Genomic DNA, 26,169 nt, shown 5'->3' on the forward strand with positions numbered 1-26,169 from the left:
ACTCATTTGGCTTTAAGACTGGAACTCAACCTGCTCTTGATTTTCAGGCTCAACACTGGGGTTGGCTTTAGACCAGGAGCACTGCGACTGGTATCCTGTGAGTTGTTCTCGATGTCCACTGTTTTCTGACAGAAGGCGAGTAGCTCATTCTCCGATAATGCGAAGAGACTTCTCTGCCAATGTCGTCTTTTATTTAAGAATCGGTTCTATACTTGGTCCCACAAGTTTTTCGGGAAAGAGTTCCACCTCGGCGAAGATGGCCACTAGCGTAAAGTCGTAGGTGACTCAAGATGTTCGGAAATCATATACTCAAAACCAAGTTAGCCTTGTAGCGCTTACTAAATGCTATTCCGCTTTGGCTGGAGTCTTTTGGCGGATAGTCCTTGAACTACTGTTCTAGTTTATCTATTCGTCAGTTTTCATTTTTAGTCGTAAATTTTGTTTAGTCAGATGAACTTGCCCCCGGAGATAATTTCCAGTGACCATCAGTCGAGGAGTTTCTGTTTCTTGATAAAACTTTCTGCTTCACTAACCTTCAAACTAAAACCTTTGTTGTATTTCTTTCAGATTCCTTTTACAATGCCTCGAAGATTTGGATCGAAGTCTGCGACAATTAAATTCCCGATTATTCGTTATTCGTGGTCAGCCAGCCGATGCTTTGCCGAAATTATTCAAGGAATGGGGCACAACATGCTTAACGTTCGAAGAAGATCCCGAGCCATTTGGGAAAGTTCGTGATAAGAATGTTATAGAGATGTGTCGTGAATTAAAGATTGAAGTAATTGTTGCAGTATCTCATACACTCTATAAGTTAGATACGTAAGTTGATTGAAGTTTATTTTATATATTTTCCTGATTGCTTTCATTTTTGAAACGTTTATCTGAGAAGGCGGTCTGCTTTGTAGTTTTAATTTAAGCTTTGAAGTTATGAACCGAGAATATTATGAACTTTATCTATCTAAAATTTAAATAAGGAATTTTTAGCGACAATTTTTGAATTTCATCAGATAGCGCCCAATGTGGGTAATTTTTCTTCCTAAAATTACTTCTGTATCCAGACTCCCAGGAACTATTTGAGGCTTGCATTTTCTATATATTTATTTATTAATTCGTTCTTTTATCTTACTTTAGAATAATTGAGCGAAATGCGGGGCGAGCACCCCTCACCTACCACCAGTTCCAGGCGATAATCGCTGAAATGAAGCCACCTGCAAAACCAGAGGAAGCCATCAACAGTGAAAACATCGGAAACGTTTATACACCAATGTCCGAAGACCATGATGACAAATACAATGTACCGACCTTATATGAACTAGGTTTTGATACGGAAGGACTGAAACCACCCGTATGGGTTGGTGGCGAAACTGAGGCGTTGGCTAGATTGGAAAGACATTTGGAGCGAAAAGCATGGGTTGCATCTTTTGGCCGTCCAAAAATGACTCCACAATCACTTCTAGCTAGTCAGACAGGGCTGTCACCGTATTTACGTTTTGGTTGTCTTAGTACAAGATTGTTTTATCATCAATTAAGTGGTAAGTTTCAAAGTAAGTAAGTTTGATTATTTTGCCTGCAAGTGGGTTATGGTGTTTCATTTTGATCGGTTAATGTCGATTTGGTGTTGAGGTGTTAATGTCTCGCTAGCCACAAGAGAATATTCTCTTCTTAGCTTAAATTTTTACTTCAGTGAGAGCAGAGTAAGTAAAATAGTTACTTGTAATGTAAGTTCTTTTAAATGACTGAAGAACCATCTTTTACAGGCAGCAGGAGGTTTCAACCATCTTATCTCAGTGAACATCTAACCATTTTCCCAAACCTTTTATCTCATACTAGCCTTTATCTACCCAATAATGGTTAAATCAGTTGTTTTCAATATATTTCTAGGGTCAGAAATTAACAAGGTCATTTCAGTGATTTGCCACTTTGAGGCTGGTGGTGCGGTTGTCAAAAAATTTTATTCAAATAGGTCCGTTACTAGAGCATGCTAACATACTTTATCTGTGATTAGTGCGTCTACTCTATCATGGGAGCATGGGTAAGGATTTTGGTCTTACGATGAAGACAAACACTTCTTCGAAAGTGGTCTTGGTGTTGACGTTTTGGCACTTGTCCTGCTTATTGCCTTGACGTCGATTCTCCTTTTATTTTCGTTGGGCTTTTATTCTGTTCTCAAAGAGGCCATTTCTTTGTTTCAGAAGCTTGGTTCAAGCAGAGTGAAGCCCCTTCCATGTTTCGACCTTTGGATAAATCTGCTGAGAGTGTTATTCCCTTTTTGTGAACCTTTCTTTTTTGTTTTTTTGGTCATACATGGAGGTGGAACATCTTAGAAGACATGTCCACTCCAGCTTCGCCGGACAAACGCCAGAGCTAGACCGCGCGCGTGTGGGATTCGCGCTCACTAAAAACCTACCCTGGTCTCTCCAGCCCTGCGGGATCACCAATTAGGTATTACTTCGGACGGTAGGTTTGCCCTTAGGCACTCGCCCTTCTCCTCCTTTCGGCAAAGAAGGAGGAATCTTTGCTCCTTCAGCAACTCCTCCTGTATTCTCACGATTGCGGAGGAAACTATAAGCTAGTTCTTCTTTGACCTCAGCATCTCCGAAACTAAGTTCTCTGGGCTCACGCTTCTATTCTACGCTTTGTTTAAGTTTTCTCCTCTCCATTGCGAACTTGGGCAGTGAATTATCACATGCTCCTGGATCCTCCGGTATGTCACCGCATATAGGACAATTAGGGGAATCATCGAACACAAAGCGGTTCGTCCCATCTGTGTTGCCAGAGATCGTTTGACTTTGAGCTTGCAGCATTCCTACGTTCTGTATGTCCCTCCATACGCCTTGTATGATACGGCACATTAATTTCTTTTGCTAGAATGCCGCGGTGACACTGATTGCCTTTTGACATGCATACACTTGGTGCTTCCTAAAGCTCAATTCGGTGTTAATTATCATCCCCAGGCATTTGATAGCTGGCTTTGATACGACTGTAAATTCATCGACTTCCACTTGCCAGCAGTTCGTTATTAAGATCGCGTCCGTTTTCGCCAAGGTCAGCGCGGCTCTTTCTAGCCAGCACTTTACCGCTCTCACTATTTGCTCCGTGTAGATCTCCACAGTTTCTGGGTGTTTTACTGTATAAAGCCAAGTCATCTACAAAGTCGACAATCGTAGTCCCCTCTGGGATGGAAAAGCTAGCACCCCATTCTACATGATATTTCCCAACATGGGACCCAGTATCGATCCCACCACCAGAGAGTCCTCTCTCAGGATTAATTTTCCATCAGATTCGCTAAATACCTGGGGGCACCTATGTCAGCTAACGCCCCTTTAATTCTATTCCATTCTATTCTATTCCATTATTGCATCCACATTGAAAATCAAACTGGCGCTCCGGCGAGCCATGGTTTGTTTATGATGAGTAGGAGTCAGTTGTAGATGACTCTCTCCATCATCTTACTCATTGTATCCAGTCAGCAGATAGGATGATATGATTCTGGGTCTCCGAGTGGGAAACAATACCAACTATTGCTTTTCCCACTGAACGGTTGGGGATGCTATACAAACCTGGGGCCTTGTTGTCCCCCATCCTACCGCATATTTATCGCAGCTCCTCCACAGTTAGTGCAGGTATTATGCCTTTATTTAGCTGGGCAAACGATTGCCTTCCTATTTTTGTAGTGCGGGAACAGAGTAGTAAAAATCTGATCCGCACCTTTTTCATTGTCACCGTGTAAGTCTCGCACCAAGGATTTCTATCAGCATGATTACACAGCTGTTTGAAGCGCTTCTTTTTACTCATCTTAATGGTTTCTTTTAGGCGACCACGACCAGTTGTCTGTGTGCCTCCTCGCGACCGTCGCCACCGGGCTTTCCCTTGGGCCTCTGGTAAAGTCTTCTTGGAAATGAAAACATGCGGCTCGCAAGCTTGCGATTTCGTTGTTCCACCAGTAGTTGGGTTGCCTCCTGTGGAGCCATCGTCTTCCGAGGATAGTAGCATTGCATGCTTCCGTCACTCATCGGGGAATATGGATGGGTTTTTCTTTAGTCGTGCCCGTCAGGGGTATGCCAGGCTTGTGCGCTACGGAAAACGTGTCTTCCACAAAAGCTTTCGTCATTCTGTGAGAACTTTTTTTGTAGCTTGATTCGTCCTTGATTTCCATGTAGATTGCTTGGTAGTCGCTGTTAGTATACTCCTCACTGACATATCAAGCGACTTTAATGGGTAAAGCAATACTCAGACTATAGACCCCAAGCCTCTTCCCCTGAAAGTGCACGAGGCTCCAACATTCGCGCCACATCTAGCTCCGCGAATACTTCGTGGAGAACACGCGCCCTCACACCCGTTGTCCGGCTGCCCGATTTAAGAACCCACGCATTAAAATCGCCTGCTGCATCGAAAACCAGAGCGCACAGCATCTACTCATACTTGGCAAGTGTAGCGCTTGGTGGAGCAGAGAAGCTGTAGACATGGACTCGGAACAGTTACAGAACTCCCGCGCTTTGATGAAGTTTTCCTCCGGGTGCTCTATTGTTTCATGGAAGACGTGTCCTCCAGAAGCTCACAACGCTGGTTGGCCCGTTTGATCTGTGACCTAAATGCCACCGCCGTGGTTCCGATGTGGCTCACTAATTATGGCCACATTGATGTTTTTCTCGCGGATGGCCTGCGAGAGTAGGTCCTGCGCCCCTTGTTATTATTTGAGGTTGATTTATATCGGTCTCATCTCTGATTCGTGTCAAGGGCTCTTCTGTATTCACGGTGATCCGCACTCTTCTTCCCTTACACAGTGAGCAATTCAGGTCACCTCTTCAGTCCTTGCTGATATGGCCTTCCGCTCCGTATCTCCTGCATTGCTTTGACCTGACATTTAAAGCTGTACATGCCTTCGCAATGTGACCGAAGCCAATGCATCCAAAGCATCGTTTCAGTGCCACCTGCTCCCTAAGCCGACTCGTAACCCAACCTATTCTTACTCTCCCTGCTGCTAACAGTTTGAGTGCTGTCTCTACTGGTAGGTCGATGATGGCGGTTTGTGTTCCTTTATAGGCTTTCCTCATCATTTTCACCGCTGACTCCTGTAGTCCAACAAGATCCAACTGCTTCTCCAACGCTTCGCGGACCTCATCTTTTGTGGTGATGTCATCTATATCTTTGTAGATTAAAGCGATCTCCGGCTTGCTAGCACTTATGTCGGCTTTGTGTCGCGGCTAACATTATCTCTCGAGTTGGTGAGTTCGGAATCTGCCTTCACTCCTTCTCGCTGCACCTCCTTTGGAAATGATAATCACTTCCGGTCTTATTTTCCTCCGATCGTTTCTTTTTCGGAATGCCACTTTCCTCTAGGCTTTTGCATCCGCTTTTAGAGATCCGATCTCTTTTCCCGAAGTCGGCGCTGCAACAGTTTCGTCGGCGGCGCAGCCGTAGTCCTCATATGCTCCACTTTAGTGGGAGGTGAGTCCATTTTTTTGTTGAATCGTTCGCGCAGCTTCTCCTCCGGTTTCTCCCCTTTCGTATTTTCAACAGGAGCTACTTGAATCGCCTGGCTCACTTTTTCACTCGACGGCTTTTCCTCTCTCTCGTTCTGGGCCTTGCCGTATGTCAAAAGATGCCTCTTATCATGGTCCTTATATTTTGGTGAATATTCCTGCGCTCCTTTATACCCACAGCTCCATGATCTTTTTACCCAGTGCATAAAAGGCAGCTTCACACTGATCGTTGCTTAAAAACTCGTTCGGGTGATTCCGCATCCGCATCGAAGATTCCTACTATACACTTCCTACCCCCAGTGGTATTCCGGGGTCTTGTGTCGAGTTCGAAATCGAGTTCCTTCTACGTCCAGATATAGTTGAAAAGTGTTTTTTTCTTTTTCTTGTTCCTTAGCCTTTGTTCCTTTCCGTAGAAGAGTCGTTCGTGTAGATCTTGTTCCGTTGGGCATAAACTTGACCCAGGTGGAGTCGAGAAGTTCTATTATCACCTTGCGATCGAATCATTGCGTTGGTTGCGTTTTGGGCGTTTTTCCTTTAAATTTGAAGAGGCCTAGATAAGCGAAATCTTCTAAGGATTTCATACTTGATCATTTACGCAAACCAAAACCTGTTTCGAGGTCAGATGCAGCTTTCATCCTGCAACCGAATCGATTTTCGCCTACTTATCACTAAACTTTGCTCATATAAATTTTCTGACTTGCCTTAATTTTTAGACTTGTACAAGAAAATCAAGAAAGGAAATCCACCCCTATCATTACACGGTCAACTTCTATGGCGTGAATTCTTCTATTGTGCGGCAACTCGTAATCCAAACTTCGACAAAATGGAAGGCAATCCAATTTGTGTGCAGATACCATGGGACAAGAACTGTGAAGCTTTAGCTAAATGGGCGAATGTAAGTACCAAGTGCACCTAATCATTCCCAGTTTAAAAATTTTAAATTTTCCTTCTTTTTTCACAGGGTCAAACCGGCTTTCCATGGATCGATGCAATCATGACACAACTCAGGGAAGAAGGATGGATTCACCATTTGGCACGTCATGCAGTCGCTTGCTTCCTGACCAGAGGGGATCTATGGATATCCTGGGAGGAAGGGATGAAAGTGTTTGAAGAATTGTTGCTGGATGCTGATTGGTCTGTGAATGCTGGAATGTGGATGTGGTTATCGTGCTCGTCATTTTTTCAACAGTTTTTTCATTGTTATTGTCCTGTCCGGTTTGGACGCAAGGCTGATCCTAATGGAGATTATATTAGGCGATATTTGCCTGTACTTAAGGTAATTTTTCAATTTTTTTAATTTCAAGTAGTGCATGATTGACATATTTGGTATATCGGGGGTTGATAATTCCTAGTCTTCTTCAATGAACCTCTCCAGAGCTGACCTATTGAAGAAAGATAAGGTAGAAGATTGTGTTTGTTAAGTAGGATTGGTGTAGGCCGTTTTGCATGAGGCTTGGTACATGTTCTCTACCTTTTCTGGGGTATTGCCGCATATATAGTTAATATGACGTTGATACTCACATTTTGTGAGAAAAAAATCGTTACGATTTTATGAAGGAGTTTAGGGTAAGAACTTGGTTTCAGTCGCTTAAAGGGTTTGCCTTTACTTTTTATGATAGTCACATTCAATTTTTTTCACGCTTCTTTGCACTTCCTCTTGTAGCTGTTCGTATCCAGATTGGTTTCTGTTTCGCTGACCGCTTCTACTGGTCTTGAGGCAGTCCTTCTGGCATTTTCCTTTTTACTGAGTTCTACCCAAAATTCGGCATTCGCTTCTGGGATACAATACACCTTGGCATGGATACGTCATAAGCTCGCAGTAAGTTTTCGCTAATCTGAAAACTTTGTCAACTGCGCTTCCTTCTAGCGTTATATTTTGCTGCAAAACTTCTTTGAGAGTCTCCTCATTAACATCAGAATGGCGCACCACAGCGCTAACTGGGTTTCTCGGAGCAGCGACTGATGTCTATCTTCTCGTCAAACTTTTTGGTTGTTCATCTTTAAGCTCCTTCTCCGGGACTAATTTATTCTTGTACACTGTATGATTTCAACAATTATGGCCTAGTGGTCACTGTGTGTATAGTTTTCATTGACGTATCACTGGCGATAATAATAATATTCGTTGGTGCAACAATCCATGTTGGATCAGGGCCATGAAGCGTGTTAGAATACTTCATTCAAGATCGGAACAGTACACTAAAGTACACTGTAGGAGGCAATGTGGTCAACATTGCGCTTGCCGAGATTTGACTGAGGTACTCGTTCACAGCTGAGTCGACTGGTATCCGACATTCAGTCACGATAACAAATCCCTCTGCTACCAGTGAGATTTCAACCAGCGCTCTAACTACTTGAACCATCCGGACACCGCTGGAGATCTTTAGATAAAATACCGCTAACTAATGTAACAGCATCAAAGATTCAGCCGAGAAAGAGTTTCCAGTAATATACGTCCTCTTGTGTTCGGTTCTTGGCTTCTCCATTATCCAACCCATATGTTCAAATCGCCAGCTATTAAACTCGTCGTTTTGGTGGAAGCCTTTCTGCCATAGATTGGAACTCCTCTCTCGTAAGGCTTGGTGCCACTTGGTGTCTTGGTCGCAGTAGTGGAGATGCAAATTAAAACCCAAAGACTGGATCACACTTAGAAAGGGAAATAATCGAATAACCTGGGTACGTTAATTTAGATCAGAACCGTCTTCGTGAAGTAATCTGAGAACAACGTCTTGTGTGGCGACATGTCAGCAACCTGGCACAATCTCAATAACCTACGTTGATATAAAATCACTGCGGTACATACAAGGGGTTGCTAAGTTATTATTATTAATAGAAAAGCCTCCAGAAAGGATTGGAGTTTTGACGAGTTCCATGATTACAATATTCACTCCTTCTCACTAATACGACTTGGAGGAAATTCACGGGTATGTTGAACAGCGTGTAATAGACAATTTTTTTACTACGATTTGTAGACAAAACTGTTAATGATTTTTTGAAAGATAAAATGATGAAGCCATGGGTCATGGGAAGATGAGACACGATCGAGAGTTGTGAGGATTGAAAAGAGAGACTTATGGAAGATTTGTTATCTTAGATAGTCCGGATAGCTGAGTGGTTAGAGCACAAGCCTGTCGTACCGAAGGCCGCAGTTCAAATCTCACTAGTGACAGTGGGATTTGTACCGTAATTTGATGTCGGATACCAGGTGACTCAGCTGTGAATGAGTACCTGTGTCAAATCAGGGTAATAATCTCGGGCGAGCGCAATGCTGACCACATTGCCTCCTACAGTGTTACTGTAGTGTACCGTTAGTGTCTTGCATGAACTGCTCTAACACACTTCCAGGCCCTTATCCAATATGGATTTTTGCGCCAAGGATTCTTATTATTATGTTATCTTAGGATTCACTCTAAATGTTAGTAATCCGGACTAGAGGTCGTTCTCTATCAAGAAAGCATTACTGTCGTATAATTCGTTATGAAGGACCACCTGAGGACATTTAAACAGACTTCAGAATTGACTTTCTTTGGTTTGTGTGTGTAGCCTCTGAATACTGAGACCTTAGTGGAGTATTGTACTCGATTCTCGCCTCTAAGGGAACATCCCGGAATCGCTTGTGTATCAGTGGATTTAATCCTACCCGCTGCAGCATTAGCACATCAGCCACGAAAATCTGATGTCTGATATGTCCACAGGTATGGCATTCACATAGAAAATGTTCCGTAGATCCCGCTTCCTCATTACAGGATGGACACGTATCATTTTGGGAATCCCTATTCTGAACATATGTCCAGCTAGTGAATTGTGACCAGTCGGAAAGCCCGCAATACCTCTGAAAGTGTTACTGGGTTTCGAGAGGATAAACAATGCGATATGTTTGTTTGGTTTTGATAGGAAAAGTTCGGTGTTTAGCCAACACCGCTGACACTCCAACTGCTGGTTCTGGTTGCGACATTGGGGAAATTGAATCCTCTTTCGCTAAGATTTCCGAGATTTCATTTCTCTCTCTACGCCACAGTAACCAGTATTCAGACTAGTTCTACCGTATTAAATATAGAAATAGAGTTAAATTGGTTTCTACCTTGATGAACGATTTTTGAAGTGGTCAAAGAACTGCTCAACTATCTTAATGCCACTTTAGTAAATCCTCATATCTTCCTTTTGCGTCGTTGGATGTATGTCATTCATGCCAGGGGCTTGGAAGTGCTCAAAGGACAGAATATCAAACCTCGCTTTTTCGTTGGAAATCACCACTCTCGTAGGGTTCCAATTCCCTTTGCAACAATTTCGTGTTAAAAGGTTTGCAGAAACCGCCAATTCTCTATCGCCCACTTTTGTCACCAGTTCTCCCAGGTGATGTACTTCCAAGAGAGTCTTTCCTGACTCAACTCTGGAGTTCATGAAAGTTCAATCAATTTTCTAAGAGAGTCAAACTTGGTCGACTCAGTCCTTTTGAGAACTCTACAGAGCCTTGAAGTCCCTTTTTCGCTTTTTAACTCTTGACAGTATTATCTAAAGGAGTCTCACTTTGAACTTTTTGTGGACCTTTTACATTCACGCTGTGAGTTCCGGAAGAGTATCCAGCCTTCATTTTTATTGCTTTTGTAAACACGATTTAGAACGCGTCTGATCAGTTTCGTGGGTTTTTTTAATTCTCAGTTCCACCATTGAACCGACAAGACTCTTCAAAGAGCTCTAAAAATGTGTGATTCAGAGTTTTCAATTGATCTGCTATCGTAAAAGAAGTCCGTAGTCGCCTCCACTTTGCTGCCATTGAATTTTGTTCTATTCATTTTCCTAGAATTATCCCTTTGTATTACAGTCTGTTTGCCAGCGGTTGCCAGACTATTATTCTAATTGTATGTAACATTGATCTGATGGTGAGATTTCGTCTAGCACCCGCCAGTCTCTAATGGTACCCTACGTTCGCTGCCATCAGGCTAGCTGAAGTGATAAAATCAAATAGCTTCTTTCCTCTATAATTGCATTTGTGACTCCTTCAACACATGTGGTTAATGTTCGCACCACATCCTATTAGGACTTCAAGGCCACTTGATTCTGCATACTAGATGCCTTGTGTCGGCGGAGAACCTATAGAATCACATAGTAAGTAAGCAGATGCAATTATAACGTTTTGCCTCTGCCCTGCGAGCAGAACTGTCTCAATATGATTAATAATAATTGTGGCATCAGGACGGAAGTCCTCGGCCTTAAGTATCCTCCAATGAGGAATATTCTAGTGCCCTTTACTGATCCAATACCATAGACATTGTTAAATCGAACTTGTGGCCGTGGCTCTTTTGCCTAATGTGCGAACCGCTGCTGAGAGAAGAGTCTGCCATGTCTAGTGTGAATCTTGCTAGGATTATCAGCTTCGCTCTGCCTTCCGCTTTCTTACGTCTCATAACTCTGGATAATGCCAAACTTGGTGGTGCGGCAACTCACATGACCGCATTCCGAAGAAACTTTGCTTTTTTCACACTGTCGTTCGTTGGGAGACTACTTGCCTTCACTTCTCTAGCTCCCATTCTTACAATTTTCTCTATTTTTTGCGGTTAAGATTTCCTTCCGCCGAGCCTTCTTCCATTTTCTGGAAGGATTAGGCGAAATACCACCGACAGACTGGCCATAGTTAGGTTTCCAGTTCCTCTTATTATGGGAGTTGCTGTACTCCCCTTTTTGGCTAACTGCTCCGTAGATACTGGGTGCATACAGATTTATCCGTGGGGGTGAATCTGATGAGGCCTTCAAAATCCGTGCCTCGGTCACGACTTGATTGCTCAAGGCTGCGGGCTCTTTACACTTGGAGTCGGTTGTCTGGCTTTTTTTTAACTCTAAAGTGCTGGATATCGCCTATTTTTTTTGAGAACATGCCCATATATGCATATCTACAAGTCCGCGAGGGAATGTTTGGTATCATTCAAGGGCAGACTTTCAAACAGATTATGTTCCTTTCTATGAGACTTCAGGTAATTATTATTATGAAAGGCTGTAGATTCCCATAACTGCTATCGACAAAAAAGTCAAACTAATGGCTAAGTATCACCAATAACCGTTCATCTGAAATTTATTGTCAAGGATGGGTCGTTAATTTATCATCAAAAAGTACATAAATAGGCTGAGTATGAGCCATCGGCCCGCTGCAAAATTCTGCCACGTTCCCTTCCAGCACTAATTTGATTGGTATTGTTAATGATGTGCTTTCGAGCGCCCTTCTCGATTGTTCTGCACTATATAGTTCTAGAGTGGCCCCAGAAAAGGGTTCCATCCCCCTAAAACCTATAACGTTTTCTAGTTAACTTCATCGGCGTTATCTTAAGAACTAATGGTGGGATAAGTTTTGGCATGAACTATTGCTTTATTTTTTTTTTTCATTTGCGACGAAATGACATTTTTCTCTCTTTTCAGAATTTCCCTACCAAATACATTCACGAACCTTGGAATGCACCCGAAAGTGTCCAGAGAGCTGCCAAATGTATTATTGGAAAAGAATACTCCTTGCCAATGGTTAATCATGCCGTGGCGAGTAGAACTAATATGGAACGTTTGAAGCAAGTTTACCAACAAATCGCCAAATATCGGCCTCAAGATGATGAGTCTAGCATGAAAGGAGGATCTGCAATTCCTGGTAAGGAGACTTTGGATAGTAAAGTGTTTTTTTCCTGGAAGTATGTTCGCTTTTCTGGAGTTGCTTGTATCCCATGCAATTATCGGCACCTTGTGCTTGTTATACTATTTCTTCTAGGCTTTTTATATATGTATATTTTTCCAATTTCAGGTATGCTTGCAGCGGCCCGTGCACAATGTGGAACAACCATGAACATAGTATCCAGCCCTAGCCCGACAACTGTGATAACAAACATAAACAATTCCGAGAACAACTATATTTGCCAGCAGCAGCAACAAGCACCAAATTCAGGACATGTTAACCTTGTCACCAACAATCATCAACAAACAGCGCGATCTCGATATATTATCACAAAAAGGGAGTATGATTTCTCGAAGCAGGAGAGCTTAACCGTAACCTCCACCTCTGGGTATATCCAACATCCTGAACAGCCACCACATCAAAAGTCCGGTTACGACAAATCCATCCTTGGGGAGAATTTTCAGTACAACGAGAACATCAAAAATCAACAGGAGCGCAACAACCAACACTACAACCGCATGACAATTTCGGATTTGAACAACGAACAAAATATCAAATCAGAGGGACTGACTGCAGATGTCCTGACCTACCGTAAGCAGTACATCAACCACTCCGTAGTAGTGCACTATGGCTACAACTCTAATGAATGTACCAACGAGCTTAGCTACGACAATTACCGCAATGAATATCCTGGATCGAATCATGATATAACCTTGCAGATTTACCATCAACAACAGCAACATCATCAGCAGCAACAACTGCAACAGCAGCATCAGATGCAACATCAACCCCAACATGATTCGTTGAATAATTTATCGAATGTGCATCAACAGTTGCAGCAACAAATGAAAACCGAAGCCAACGAGATAAAAGCACCGAATTTTAAATGTGATCTGGACGAAAACTCCAAGTGAAGCATGTAAGGAAGTTAAGTTTATTAATAATTCATACGGACATAAATAGATTATGTTCATATTCGACCTTTTAGATGAATAGGAGTGTATGATAAGCTATTCATAGGATTACCTATTAATGTATACTGATTGCGTTTGTTTAAATGTTTTATATTCGTTTGAATACAAGATTTATATTATAATAATCCTAGCACTTGGTGTTGGCTCCGTGGGCCTATTTTTTGTGAAAAACCAGGATCTCTATCTATTTCCTTTATTGTTTCGTAGTTTCCAAGAAGTTTTGAAAATATTTGCAAAGCTAGAATTGCGACACAAGAAAGTGCCAGCTATATCGCTCGCGAGAAGTTGTAGTGTGTTCTTATCTTGATATCTTTCGCCCATTTATTATGGGGATGCATCTTTAATGTGCGGTGGCCCCACGTTGGGCGCTATTCGAAAAGACCATATATGTAGAAATGACTGACATTGTCCGGTCGGTCATCCTTTACCGCAAGGATAGGGCCGAAAAGTTAAGGTTAACGCAGAACGCGTGACAATTCTTCGTGTTTTTTCTTCTGAAGGGAACGTAAAAACTAATTCCCGAAATACGGTATTTGCTTAATAAGTCGATTTGCAGCCAAAAAAGAACCTTCTTTAATTTCATCACTTTAGATTTAACTTCCTTTTGATATACGGATTTAGAGCTGTTAATATATCTAGGGATGAAATTGGTACTGTCATCGCCAAACACAATTTAAACTGGGCAAATTATTCTATGCCATCCATACCCTCCCCATATATATAATTAGGTAAACTTTCAAGTTCTAATTTGCCGTCCGACTCTTATTTCCAGATTGAGCACCATTTTGTAATGGATGTGACAATTAGAGAAGAAGCAGATGTCACCTGCGAATTTATTTTTCCATTGGTGCCCCTTCGGAGAAGGCAGATTTGATGGGCTCCCTCTTGAGCTCCAATATATATTTAACGTTTCTAATATTATAAATCAAATTAAAAGCTAATCATTACAACTCCAATAACTTTTTTAACCTATGGACTCGGACGCCTAACACCGTATTCTTCCTTTTAATTTTTTGAGGATGGATTCAACCCCATAGAGAACAGAAGAAGTAAATAAATGAAAAAGTCAAAAGTGAGAAAGTGAAATAGTGACAAAATGAATAAATAAAAGTGCAAAAAAGTGAAAAAATCAAAAAGTGAGAAAGTGAAAAAATTAAAAAGTGAAAAAGTGACAAAGTCGAGAAGAGAAAAAGCGAACAAATTGTGTTTTTTGTAGAAAATTGAAGGTTTGAAGAAGGTTATACCATAAGAATCTAAAACAGAAGGATAGCGGAAGAATAGAAAGAAGAAGAAGACGATTAGAACGAACTACGCAAAAATTAGAATAGACAAGCGGAACATCCTGTGAGACTGGTAAATACCCTCATCTTTTTAGCCCTTTTTTGTGGGATAGGGTTAGTTAAAAGGTTTTTCGCGCTGAGTGTTGGACTCCCCGTTCGGTACGTTGTTGGACTACCAACTAAACACTTTCCTATCGTTTGAGAGACAGCCTCATAATCACATTACTTCGGGCTAATTCCGAACTCTCCCGCCTTGCGGAGACTTCAAATCAGGGAATTCCTTTCACCAACGGGAGGGAAGAGGAAGAAGGGAACTGTCAGTTCAAGGAACCCCTGCAAGGCTTCTCCACCGGTCGAGCTCTATCTTCTTAGCAACGAAAAGAACCCGAACGTAATGGGCAACAAGGCTCCACCTGTCAGCACGCCTCAGCATCTCTTCGACAATGTTGTCTGGAGAGAGATCCCCTGTGTTTAAATAGAGCTGCTGACGAATCCCACCTTCCACAAGAAAACAAAATGGGGTAGGCGTCGTCCACAACTCTATTATAAAACACACAATCCGTAGATCGCGCCTTTCCAATCTTGTGCGGGTAAGACTGAAAACTTCCATGCCATGGGTATGGTCTCACTATGCTTTCGATTCAGCCACGCACCTAAGCTGCCGATGAGCCGCGCAGTCCATCTGCCTCTAGTTCCGTTTTGCCAAGAGAGCTGCCACTCGTCTAAATTGCGTTGACGTTCTTCACGAGCAACCACCTCCTTTGGCTCATCTTCCTTGAGCTTGTATATGGCGCTCCTTAGCAGGAAGAGCAACGGGAATCACTCCCGCGATCAGCATCACCGCGAGTTCAGAGACAGTGCGATACGCAGACGCGAGAGCGTCAGCCCAAACCTCTGCGCCGCTGAGCAGGATAGGCTGCGTTGAACTCATTAGGAGACATCACCTGCTAGACGTAAGACCCCCAATATTTGCCATTAGTCTACTTAATGCCGAAACTCCAAAAAAGCTCATATTTGAGTCAAGAGTCAACCCGAGGTACTTTACCGCTGACTCGATTATCGACTCTCCAACCGATATGGGACGCAGGGTTGGAATTCTGTTTTTATTCAGGATGACTACTTCGGTTTATTCCAATGCAAGGTTGAAACCATGAGTAGTCATCCATCCGCTTACCCGTCGCATCAATATGCCAAGTCTGCTTTGCCTGTTCGACAGTGCGTCCAGCAATAAGCAGCGCGGTATCATTTGCATAACCTACCAGGCGCAACTCTTGTGGCATGTCGAGTTCAAGCAGATTATCATAGGTAGCGTTCCAGAAGTTCGGCCCTCGGATGGATCCCTGTGCTATCCCCGAGGTGACCTTCATCCTCCTCTGACCCGGGGAGATAAATCTCTGGCAGCGCGTATCGCTTTAGCGAGTCTACTTCTGTTGAGCTTTTCAAACACTTTTCCAGCAGTGTCAAGCATACATAGTCGGCGGTATGAAGACGGCAACTCGGCGTTGCCTTTCCCTTTGTTGACCGCCACTTTCCAACGAGCAGGGAAGGTGCCCTCTTTTAGGCAAGTGTTGAATGCACCGAGCAGTTAGTCTGGCCGGTATTGGAATACCAGTTTGTATACCTCTGCTGGAATATTATCGGGTCCTGGCCCCTTGTTGTTTTTCATGGAGAGAATTGCCTGTTCCAACTCCTTTGTAAAGAAAAGTGGACAGTCCTCCGCGCTCTCTGCGCCAACGTCATCATCACATACAGGGTTTCCGCAGAGCCTCGATTTTTTGGGTTACCAGTTTGTAACCGAGTCTCCATGGGACTCCATTCACCTCGTCGATCAGATTCCGCCAGCAGTGAACTTTGCTCTTGTTTACTGCGCTGCAGAGTCTCCTTTTGGCTGATTTGTACTCCGTCATTATGGTACATGCCTCCTTCCGATCGCTTAGGCGTTGTGTTAAGCCGCGGAGCCTGTGACACTCCTGCCGGAGCTCTGTTCACCAATACATAGAAGGTTTGCCAGGTCTCGATGCCCTCCTGGGCATGGAGACGGAGCCGCTTAATACAACGCCTAAGCGACCGGGAGGAGGCATGTACCATAATGACGGAGTACAAATCAGCAAAAATGCAAAAATGCGCAGCGTAATAAAGAAGAACAAAGCTGGCTGCTGACCAGATCTGGTCGACGAGGTGAATGGGGACCCGTGGGGACTCGATTAAAAACTGGCCGTCGTTATCAGGTTCATAACTGAATTTATGGCAGTGTCAGCTGCGGCGCCACTGGCCCCAGGAGTACCCTCCAACCCGCCCTCACCTGTTCTAAGATATTCGAAAAACCTCCCAGTGATCACTTTCGCGACGTTCCATGCACAGACAGATTGCCGGGGTGGCACACATCTAGAGTTTGTGTCCACCACTCGAGAGCAATGTATTGATGGTCGCTTGAAGTCTTCCAGAACTCGTCGGATTCCGACGCGAAGGTTACGTCTGGAATGCCTCTCTTGCAGCCTGGGCGCCGGATAGTTGGGGTGGACCCGATGTTTAGAACTACCAGTCCTGTTCTCACCACCATTTCCAGAATTGGTTTCCCTCTGGAGTCTGGGTGAGGCATGACCCATTCAAGCGCCCTAGCATTGAAGTCACCCCCGACGAGGTTCCGCCCGTCCGTGCCTAAGATTGCATCCTCCAAGCATCAAGCCTACGTCGAAAGTCCGGCATCGTCTCATTCGGCGTAAGATAGATACGAAAAAACGTTATCCCTAAACACCGAATCCTGATACATCAGGGTGGCATGAAGCTGGGTCCTTGTTTCGCCTCTTCTCACTGATGAGTACTAAATCAGCTTTAGTCCCTGCATAGAACGCAGCTTTCCTTTTATTTGCAGGTGTTCGCTTTCTGGCTTGGGTGACCGTATTTACGGCATGTTGCCCTTCGGTCAAATGCCCGACAGGTTGCAGATGTGTGCCCATAATCCCAACATCTGTAACATTTGGTTGGGGCTGGCCAGATTCTTATTTTCCCGCTGTTTAGAAGCTTTTTCACGTATTGCTCGGCAACTTCCACTACAGCGAGTTTTTGGCCTGCGCAGAGGTGATCAATCTGGGCATTGGCTACCTCCGGGCATTCGCGTTAGGTGGCCTCTTCTACTTCGTTCTTTTCTATGAGGCAGTCAAGGTCTCATCGAAGAATAGAAATGGGGACAATCGACGAAATACGCAAAAGTTAGAATAGACAAGCGGAACATCCTGTGAGACTGGTAAATACTCTCATCTTTTTAGCCCGTTAAACAGAGGAATATTGCCGAAGTGGAGAGTTCTATTCACTCAGTCTCAATGCCCTGGGTTCATGGATTCTTGTGAACGTCTTGTGTTTGTCTCGCTCCTGTGGGCTTAACACTTGATCAGCATTAAGTGTTTTTTTAAGGTTTTGTTTGCAAAACAAGTTCTCTTGATGTGCTACCATTTTACGCACCAGATTTTCTGGTACCAGCACCGCTCCTAGAGTCTCCTCTAAATTCCTCCTTTCCTCCACAAATCTCGCACAGTGGAAGAATACATCTACTGGGTCCTCTGGCACTCCATCGCAATTTGGACAGTCGGGTGAGATGTACTGGCGGTATCCTCCATGCCCCGTGAGAACCTGGGAGAGATTATAATTAATCTCACCATGTCGTGTCTCCAACAACTCCTTGATGGCAGCAATGAGCCTGTGAGTCCACCGACCCTTTCCCGAGCGTTTCCACCGCTATTGCCATCTATTTATGGATCTCTCCCTTTCAGCGTTCTTCGTCTGCGATAAGGGAGAGATTGGCTTCGCATTGTATATATTCGACATCTCATCTGCTAAGATGTCAATGGGCATTATTCCAGAGATGACGAATGCTGCGTAATCTGAGACAGTCCTGAAGGCAGAGTATACCCTCAGGGCTGTCTTCCTATAGCCTGCACTCAGTTTGTTAGTGTTAACTGACATCTGCAACGCCTCCCTCCAAACTGGGGTTGCATAAAGCATGAGGTATGCCGTGGCCTCCCCATGTTCGGCATCATCCTCGCCAGGGCTATACTAGCAGCGAATGATTTATCGCAAACATACTGTATACGTAGCTTATAGCTGAGCTTCCTGTTTATCAAAACCCCCAAGTATTTGATGACTGCCTTGAAAGTGATATGATTCCCGATTCTAATACAGGCGTAATTTCTCTTCCGGCGCTTAGTGATGAGGACTGCTTCCGTTTTTTCCTCCGTAAGTGTCAGACCAGAGCTCTCTAGCCAATTTTTAATAGCACTGATTGCCTCGCTTGAGTATAACTCAGCATCTCCGAGATGCTTTGCGACAAGAACCAGCGCTATGTCGTCAGCGTAACCCACCATTCTGGCTTCCTGCGGAAGGGGAAGATTAGGTACATCGTTGTACATGATGTTCCACAGTAGTGGGCCCAATACGGAGCCCTGCGGGACACTCGCGGAAACAACGTACTCCTGGGGTCCGTCATCGGTGTCATACCAGAACCTTGTTTCAGTTAAATAACTATCGACGATAGCAGCGAGATAGGCGTTTTCTGGTACTACCTTTTCCGTGGATTGCATCTTCGGCCAAGCCAGTAACCAGTTTGATGACATCAATGGTTGATCTGGCTTTATGGAACGCATACTACCGATCTAATAGGTCGCCTTGGCTCTCAACAACCAGGAGTAATCTATTATAGATTAGAGTGTCCATATGGGTCGGTATGAGGATGGTTCACCTGGAGGTTTACCAGACTTAAGTAGAAGTATAGGGCATGCATGCTTCGAACAACTCAGCAAACATGTCAGACCTGGATTTCACGGTAAGCTTAAGGGCCTTATTCGGTACTCCGTCCAGGCCTGGCGCTTTATTGTCTCCTTTTCTACCGCAGATCTGCAGCAACTTGTCTCTGGTGACTGGTGGAATTGCCATCACATTCAGAGATGGTTGGAATGTGTCGGCGCTCTTAAAGTATTTCCTCTTGCTTCGCTGGATAGCCAGCTTGAGGGTTTTGCGGGATGTCTTATCAGCGCACTCTTTCTGCCCCTGATCGACTCTACTTACCGCTCTCTGAGCTACTCTTCTGGCTCGGTGGCAGGCTAATCGAAGGCCGGTCAATTCATCATTCCACCAGTAGTTTGGTCTTCTACTGGGGAATGAGCACCTGCTAGGTATGGACAAGTCACATGCTTTGGCGATACATTGAACCAGATGAAGGGCTTTTTCCGTAGAGGCGCCTGCTTTATCAGGTTGATCCAAACACGTCTCTATGAAGGTCCGCTGATCCAAAGATTCTGCGGACCAGCCTGAAATCTTTTTAGATTTCGGGCATGATAGCTCTACTCTACTCTACACCATATACTTCGTCTTGCCTTCATTAATGTCCAGCCCAAGATTTCGCACCGCCTGCTCGATCTGGATAAAGGTAGACTGTTCATCTCGGGTTGTTCTTCCCATAATCTCAATATCGTCAGCGTAGGCCAGTAGCTGGGTGGCTTTGAAGAGGATGGTGCCTCTTGCATTGATATTTGCGTCGCGAATCACTTTCTCCGGGCCAGGTTAAAGAGGACGCATGATAGCGCATCTCCTTGTCTTCCTATTTGAGTGCGGTTTGATGTTGTTGGTTGATCGGTTTTCGGTGCTGACGTTGTCACCAGATATTTTGTCTTGCCTTCATTGATGTGCAGTCCAATATCTCGCGCCAATCTCCGCTTGCTCGATCTGGATGAAGGCAGTTTGTACGTCTCGGGTCGTTCTTCCCATGTTGTCGATATCGTCAGCATAGGCCAGTAGTTGGGTGGACTTAAAGATGATCGTACCTCTTGCATTTACCTGAGCATCACGCGTCACACAAGTTAAAGAGGACGCATGATAGGACATCCCCATGTTCAGACCGTTGTTGATGTTGAATGGTTTCGAGAGTGATCCTGTTGCTTTTATCTGGCCTCGTATATTGGTCAGTGTCAGCCTAGTCAGTTTTGCCACTTTCGATGGGATACCGAATTCTCTCATGGCCGTGCACAGTTCTACCCTGGTTATGCTGTCATAGGCGATGTTATAGTCGATGGAAAGATGGTGCAGCTGATGGCCATATTTCGGCAGTTTTTCCATCGTTTGCCGCGGAGTAAAAATCTGATCTGTTGTTGACGTGTCTGGAGTGAAGCTTTTTTGGTATGGTCCAATGGTGTTCTGGGCGTATGGGGCTATCCGGCCTAGCAAGATAGTGGAGAATATCTTATAGATGGTACTCAGCAACGTGATACCTCTACAATTGCTGCACTGTGTGATATCTCCCTTTTTATGTATGAGACAGATAATGCCTCGTTGTCAATCGTCAGGCATTGATTCGCTGTCCCATTCCTTCAGCACAAGTTGATGAACTGCTTGGTGTAATTGGTTCCCCCCATATTTAACCAATTCGGCTGTAATTCTATCCGCTCCTGGCGACTTATGGTTTTTAAGCCGATGAATTGCACGGATTGTTTCTTCCATACTTGGTGGTGGCAGTATATGTCCACTGTCTTCAGTTGGCGGGACCTCCAACTCGGATTTCTGTCGGAAATAAGATTTCCTTCTTTGTTTCGCCAGGATGAACGTCGTGGTGGCTTAATCCTGCTGACTTGTTGGTAAAGCTTCTTTCCCTGGTGTGGCTGCTCCCTGTTCTTTACGAGTTCCCTGTTGGTTCTCCCAGGCTTCCTTTCTGTCTGTGAAGTTGTTTCTCCGTTCGATGGAGTTCATGATGAGTCTCCGTGCGTACCCGGGTTCTTTGAGAATGCAATTTTCCATTCTGTTGCTGGTTTACATTTATCGTCGAACCAGTCATTTCGACTCTTTCCGCGGCTGGGGCCAACTATGTTTGTGGCCGTATCAATGATAATGCTCTTAAGGTGGTTGTGAAGATGGTTTGTTGATGCTTCGTCTTCGGGACTGTTAGCTACCGGTTATTGCGACATCCATTTGCCCATTATAGATGTTATGGAGGGCCGTGTTGTGAATGGCTTCAGTATTCACTCTCACCTAATTGTCAGAGGGGATTGTAGGCGGTGTTGTAATTCGAGCCCGGAATACTATGCCAACGAGATAGTGATCCGAGTCTATATTGGCTCCTTATATATTCTGACATTTACCAATGTTGAGAGGTGGCGGCATTCAATCAACACATGGTCAATTTGGTTGAAACTGGTTCCATCTGGAGAGACCCACGTATGTTTGTGAACCGTTTCTTGCGCAAATCAGGTACTTCCAATAACCATTTCGTGCGATACTGCTAAATGAGTAATCCGCAGTCCTTTAGCATTGGAATCCTTATGAAAGCTATGAGGGTCGACGCATCGTCTGAATACGGACTCCGTCCCTACTTGACTGTTAAAATCTTCATGTATGATTTTGATATCTTACTTGGGACAGGCTTCGAGGGTCTGTTCAACTGCCTCGTAGAAGGTATCCTTCTCCGTCTCTGCAGTCTCCTCTGAAGGGGCGTGAACGTTAGTGAGGCTTATATTTCTAAATTTGCTTCGCAAACGCAAAGTGCATAGCATTTTGCTTATATTTTGTAAGTCGATAACAGCAGATTTCATTTTTTGGCTGACTAGGAAACCTATTCCCAGCACATGGTTTACTGGGTGGCCACTATAATATATGGTGTAGCGGCTCTTCTCCAGAAAATTGGTCCTCTTGTAACCTTGTAACAAACAGCCTTATAATGGGGGAGGGTATCGACAAGCTGCTCAGCAACATTCGATCTGTACAGGGAGCGCACGTTCCATGTGAAAATGCGCAAATCGGTGTGCCGTTTTCGTTGCCAGGATCGTCGTTGTAAAATCTAGCCTGCGCGAGGCTCCTTCTGTGGCTCCGTAACTTGGGTTTTTCGTGTAGGGTTGTCAGCCCTACCCAACCCCCAACTTGGAGCACCGGTTGGTACAATTTGTCCGGTTTTTAGGCGCGGGGGACCCGCCTTCTTCCTTCTCTGTCTGCAGCTTTTCGTTAAGAAAGAGTTCCCAGCGGTCACGACGTGGAGGTAGAGATAGGGTTTGGTAGTAGAGCTGTTGGCGTTGGTTCAGCAGACATTTCCCAGGTTTTATGCTTCATCGTGGGTACCAAACCACGTTTTGCCCTGGGACCTATACTACCCTTTAATCAGCAGTTTTTGACAGTTTTTTTTGTGGACTTCAATCTCGAACCAGACTGTTTGTCGCCAGGACTTCGAGATTCTCCTTTCAAAAGTTAGATTTGGAATGCTTGCGCACGACAGGGGAGTAGTGTTGGCTAATCTGAGCATCAAACTCGTGATTAGCATAATGGGCGTCAGATGCAACGTGATAGCGACTTAGAGGATAGGGAAAAGCAACGCACAGGAAGGTTGGAAGAGACAAGATTAGTAGAATTGGATGCACCGTGAAAGTGATAAAAAAAGGAGGGCTGTGAGGAGGTATTGGGCAAGGGTGGAAGGCTGAGAGTATTGGACCAAGTGATCATTGGAAGTTTAAAATCGCCACAGGGGATAAAAGGAAGAGAAGAAAACAATACGGTTACTACTTATGATAATTCGTCGACGAAATCTTTGTATAGGAGGAAGGGAGTTGGGGTACGACTCGTGGAATCGAGGGGGGGGGGGGGGGGCGAGGAAGGGTAAAAGATGATTTCGGCACAGAAAGGAGGCTTAAAAGCTATTAGGGTGTTTCGGCTGGTTGACTTGCCTAGTGTAGCACCGTCTCTGCCACAACGAAAGTCAGAGTAACTTTGGAGGAGTTCAAAATGTAAAATTTTGTCATCTAACCAGGTTTCAGTAATACATATGATGTGATGTAACGCTGAAGAAGACAGCTTGCACCTCCATAGCTTGGTCTTTAGACGCCTTACATTTTAGTATAATAAAAAAAATCTTACGTCCTTGAAAAATCATTAAAATTCCTCGAGGTAGGTGGGTGGGCCGGAAATTTTTTCTTCTTCTGTTAAGGGAAAGTCGCACCGCGTCCTTGAAGAACTATTGTGCCCCTTTTACTGGTTATAGTGTACCTGTTGACCATAGTATCTCAAGCAGGCCTGTAACCGTTAGGAACTTTAGTATGTTCCCACTTCCAGAAGTTTCAGCTTTGCATCTGGTATTAAGTGTTCTCCCAGATGTATCGACCTACTTTACAGAAGTGCCGGACACTGTCCCAGGACGTGCATAGAGGTTTCGTCCTCCTCCTCACAGAACCTGCAGGCAGTGTCCGTAGATATCCGTAGCTTCCCTAGGTGATAGTTCAGCCGACAATGACCAGTGAGAATTCCCACTATGATTCGGAGGTTCTTTTTGGCGAGGTTTAAGCAATCCTTTGTAAGCATGGGTTCGTATCCCCCAATAAGCACCCTGGACTGCTCCATCCCTGGTAGGCCTGCCCAATATAGTTGCCTCAACCGTTTCTCTTCGTTTCTTAGATTCATAGCCATGAAACCGTTTCCGATTCCACAGAAGGGTTCTGACCCGTGTAAAGGCATCCCTGCTCCCTTCTTGGCTAGTTCATCCGCTGCCTCATTGCCTTCCAACCCAGCATGGCCTGGAACCCAAAGTATCCAGACCTTGTTGGACGAGCCGAGTGTATTCAGTCTCTCAAGGCATTCCCGTACCAGTTTAGAGTTCACCTAGCTGGACCTAAATGCTTTGATCGGTGTTTGGCTGTTGGTGAGAACAGCAATGTTCTGCCTCTTGTAGTTCCTTTGTAGATTAAAGGAGGCACATTTGTCTATGGCTTAAATTTCCGCCTGGAATATGCTAGTGTACCTGCCCATTGGCTCAAAGTACATTTTCCTTGGACCAATGACACCGGCACCCGCTCCCTCTGCTGTGAGGGATCCGTCAGTGTACCAAGTAATCAGTTGCTGGTTTAAGCCGTATGTCGCAGCCACGCTCTCCCAGTTTGCCTTGTTACTTCAAAGTGTTTCAAACTTCTTATCGAAGTGAAACCTCGTTGTCATGTTGTCCCTCGGTATCAGTAATTCGGGATACTGCCTAGAAAGAATATCAATCTTCCTTCGATTTAGGCAGCTTCGCGCCTCACTCATACTACCGGCCATCCTGAATATTGATCTCCTTGCCTGCATCTACGAGTATATGTGCAGATGGAGAGAGGTTAATCCCAGAAGGACCTCCAGGGATGCCGTTGGGCATGTCCTCATTGCCCCACTGATACACACGCAAGCCAGCCTTTGGAGCTTATGTAATTCCCTGGCTTGTGTGCTGAGTTGGGTTCTTTCTGCCCAGATTACCGCTCCATAGGTAATCATTGGTCTTACTATTGCAGTATATATCCAAAGTAGTATCTTCGGGCTGCAACCCTATTTTTTTTCCTGCTATGGATCTGTAAGTCTTCAGAGCCCTCGTGGCTTTTCGACAAGTGTTTCCGACATGTGTTTTCCAGAGTAATTTTTGGTCTAGCGTGATTCCGAAATATTTGACCTCTGTTTCTCGTTTCACCTCCATATCATGTAATGTTATGGCTTTCAGGTGATCCAGCTTACGCCTCCTAGTGAATGGTACTATGGTGGTTTTGGTTGGGTTGATCCGCAGTCCCACCTTCCTGCACCAGGCACTAGTAATCCTTAATCCAGTTTGGATTCTATCACATAGGGTATCTTCATATTTGCCCCTACAGATTAGAACAATGTCGTCCGCGTAGCCCTGGACTTGTATTCCAGTATTAGTTAACACGTCCAGGAGTTCATCCACTACCATACTCCACATCAGCGGCGATAGTACTCCACCCTGTGGACAGCCTTGAGTGGTGTTCATGATAATAGAATTTGTACCTGTTTGTACCTCTATTTGTCTGCTTTCTAGCATATTGCCCATCCAGAATGCCAGGGTGTTTTCCACTCCTTTGCGGCTCAGGGTATCTTGTACCTCTGTGTGTGCGATGTGTTGTCGAATGCTCCTTCGATATCCAAAAACGCGCACAGTGCAATTTCTTTTGTTTCTATGGCGTCCCGTAGTACCTCTGTCAGCTGATACAGAGCAGTTTCAGTTGACCGTCCTGCCTGATAAGCGTGTTGACAGTGATGTAGGGGATTACGCTTTAGAACGCTAGTTCTAATGTAGTTGTCTATGACCTTCTCCACCGTTTTTTCTTAGTTTGTACATTTGATAAGGCTAAATAAAGTCCCTTCTTGTCAAAAGGAAGATTAGGCAGCGACACCGAAGTCTTGGGGGTATGTGACTATGAAGGAGGCAACCACTCGGTCAGGCGAACCATCCTTCGTCAGCCTCATACACGAGAGAGGTGTGCGGAGCTGAGTTGGACATGCTTCTGATGTTATCGCCTGAAGAGTGCTGTGGTAAACTAGTCTCAGTACGACTATTTGTTTGGGGCGTGAGGCAACGTTGAGTAATGGGTCGCTGGACAGGAGCTCAGGACGTCGGCAGGTGTAGCCAGTAATTCATGTATCTAAACGCCTCTCGCTTCCTACAAAAGTGAAGACTGATTGAAAAGGATAGGGAGATAGTTATTTCAATCTGAGAAAGAATTTTGACTCCACTGCAGCCATTTACCTTTATTAATTACGTAGTGAAGTTGGTTACGCCTGACAAGTGCGGTGTTATTTATATTAAGATTGTATTGTTATATTTTAGTTGCTTTTTTTTCAACCACCTTGTGGGTATCCTTTACCTTCCGTACTAACAATGGATAATATGGGACTGAATTTTCAATTTTGTCGCTTTTTATAGAATCCGTCCACTTTTCTCTTAAATGATTCTCTTCTCATTTAGACGCTAACTTTGCGCTAAAACATCTAAGCTCTGCTGGTGGAGCACA

The 26,169-nt window shown here is 44.4% G+C and overlaps 1 protein-coding gene across 6 annotated transcripts in view; it reads left to right on the forward strand.

Annotated features, from left to right (window-relative positions):
• The window catches only part of LOC119659148 (cryptochrome-1-like), a 126,018-nt gene that overhangs the window by 55,521 nt on the left and 44,328 nt on the right, over positions 1–26,169 (forward strand). For 3 of the 6 annotated variants that reach the window (XR_005250321.1, XR_005250322.1, XR_005250323.1), the window contains exons 3-9: positions 568–819; positions 1,132–1,544; positions 6,197–6,378; positions 6,445–6,759; positions 11,889–12,108; positions 12,259–13,048; positions 13,876–14,456. Coding sequence is in view for 3 of the 6 variants with exons in the window: in XM_038067092.1 (XP_037923020.1) it covers positions 568–819; positions 1,132–1,544; positions 6,197–6,378; positions 6,445–6,759; positions 11,889–12,108; positions 12,259–13,043 (2,167 nt within the window). In the remaining 3 variants the exon portion in view is untranslated. Of the gene's footprint in view, positions 1–567; positions 820–1,131; positions 1,545–6,196; positions 6,379–6,444; positions 6,760–11,888; positions 12,109–12,258; positions 13,234–13,875; positions 14,457–26,169 lie in introns of those variants that run through there. The other 3 variants (XM_038067092.1, XM_038067091.1, XM_038067093.1) reach the window with 2 other exon arrangements.

Source organism: Hermetia illucens, chromosome 6 (genome assembly GCF_905115235.1).
Source record: "Hermetia illucens chromosome 6, iHerIll2.2.curated.20191125, whole genome shotgun sequence".
Lineage (NCBI taxonomy): Eukaryota > Metazoa > Arthropoda > Insecta > Diptera > Stratiomyidae > Hermetia > Hermetia illucens.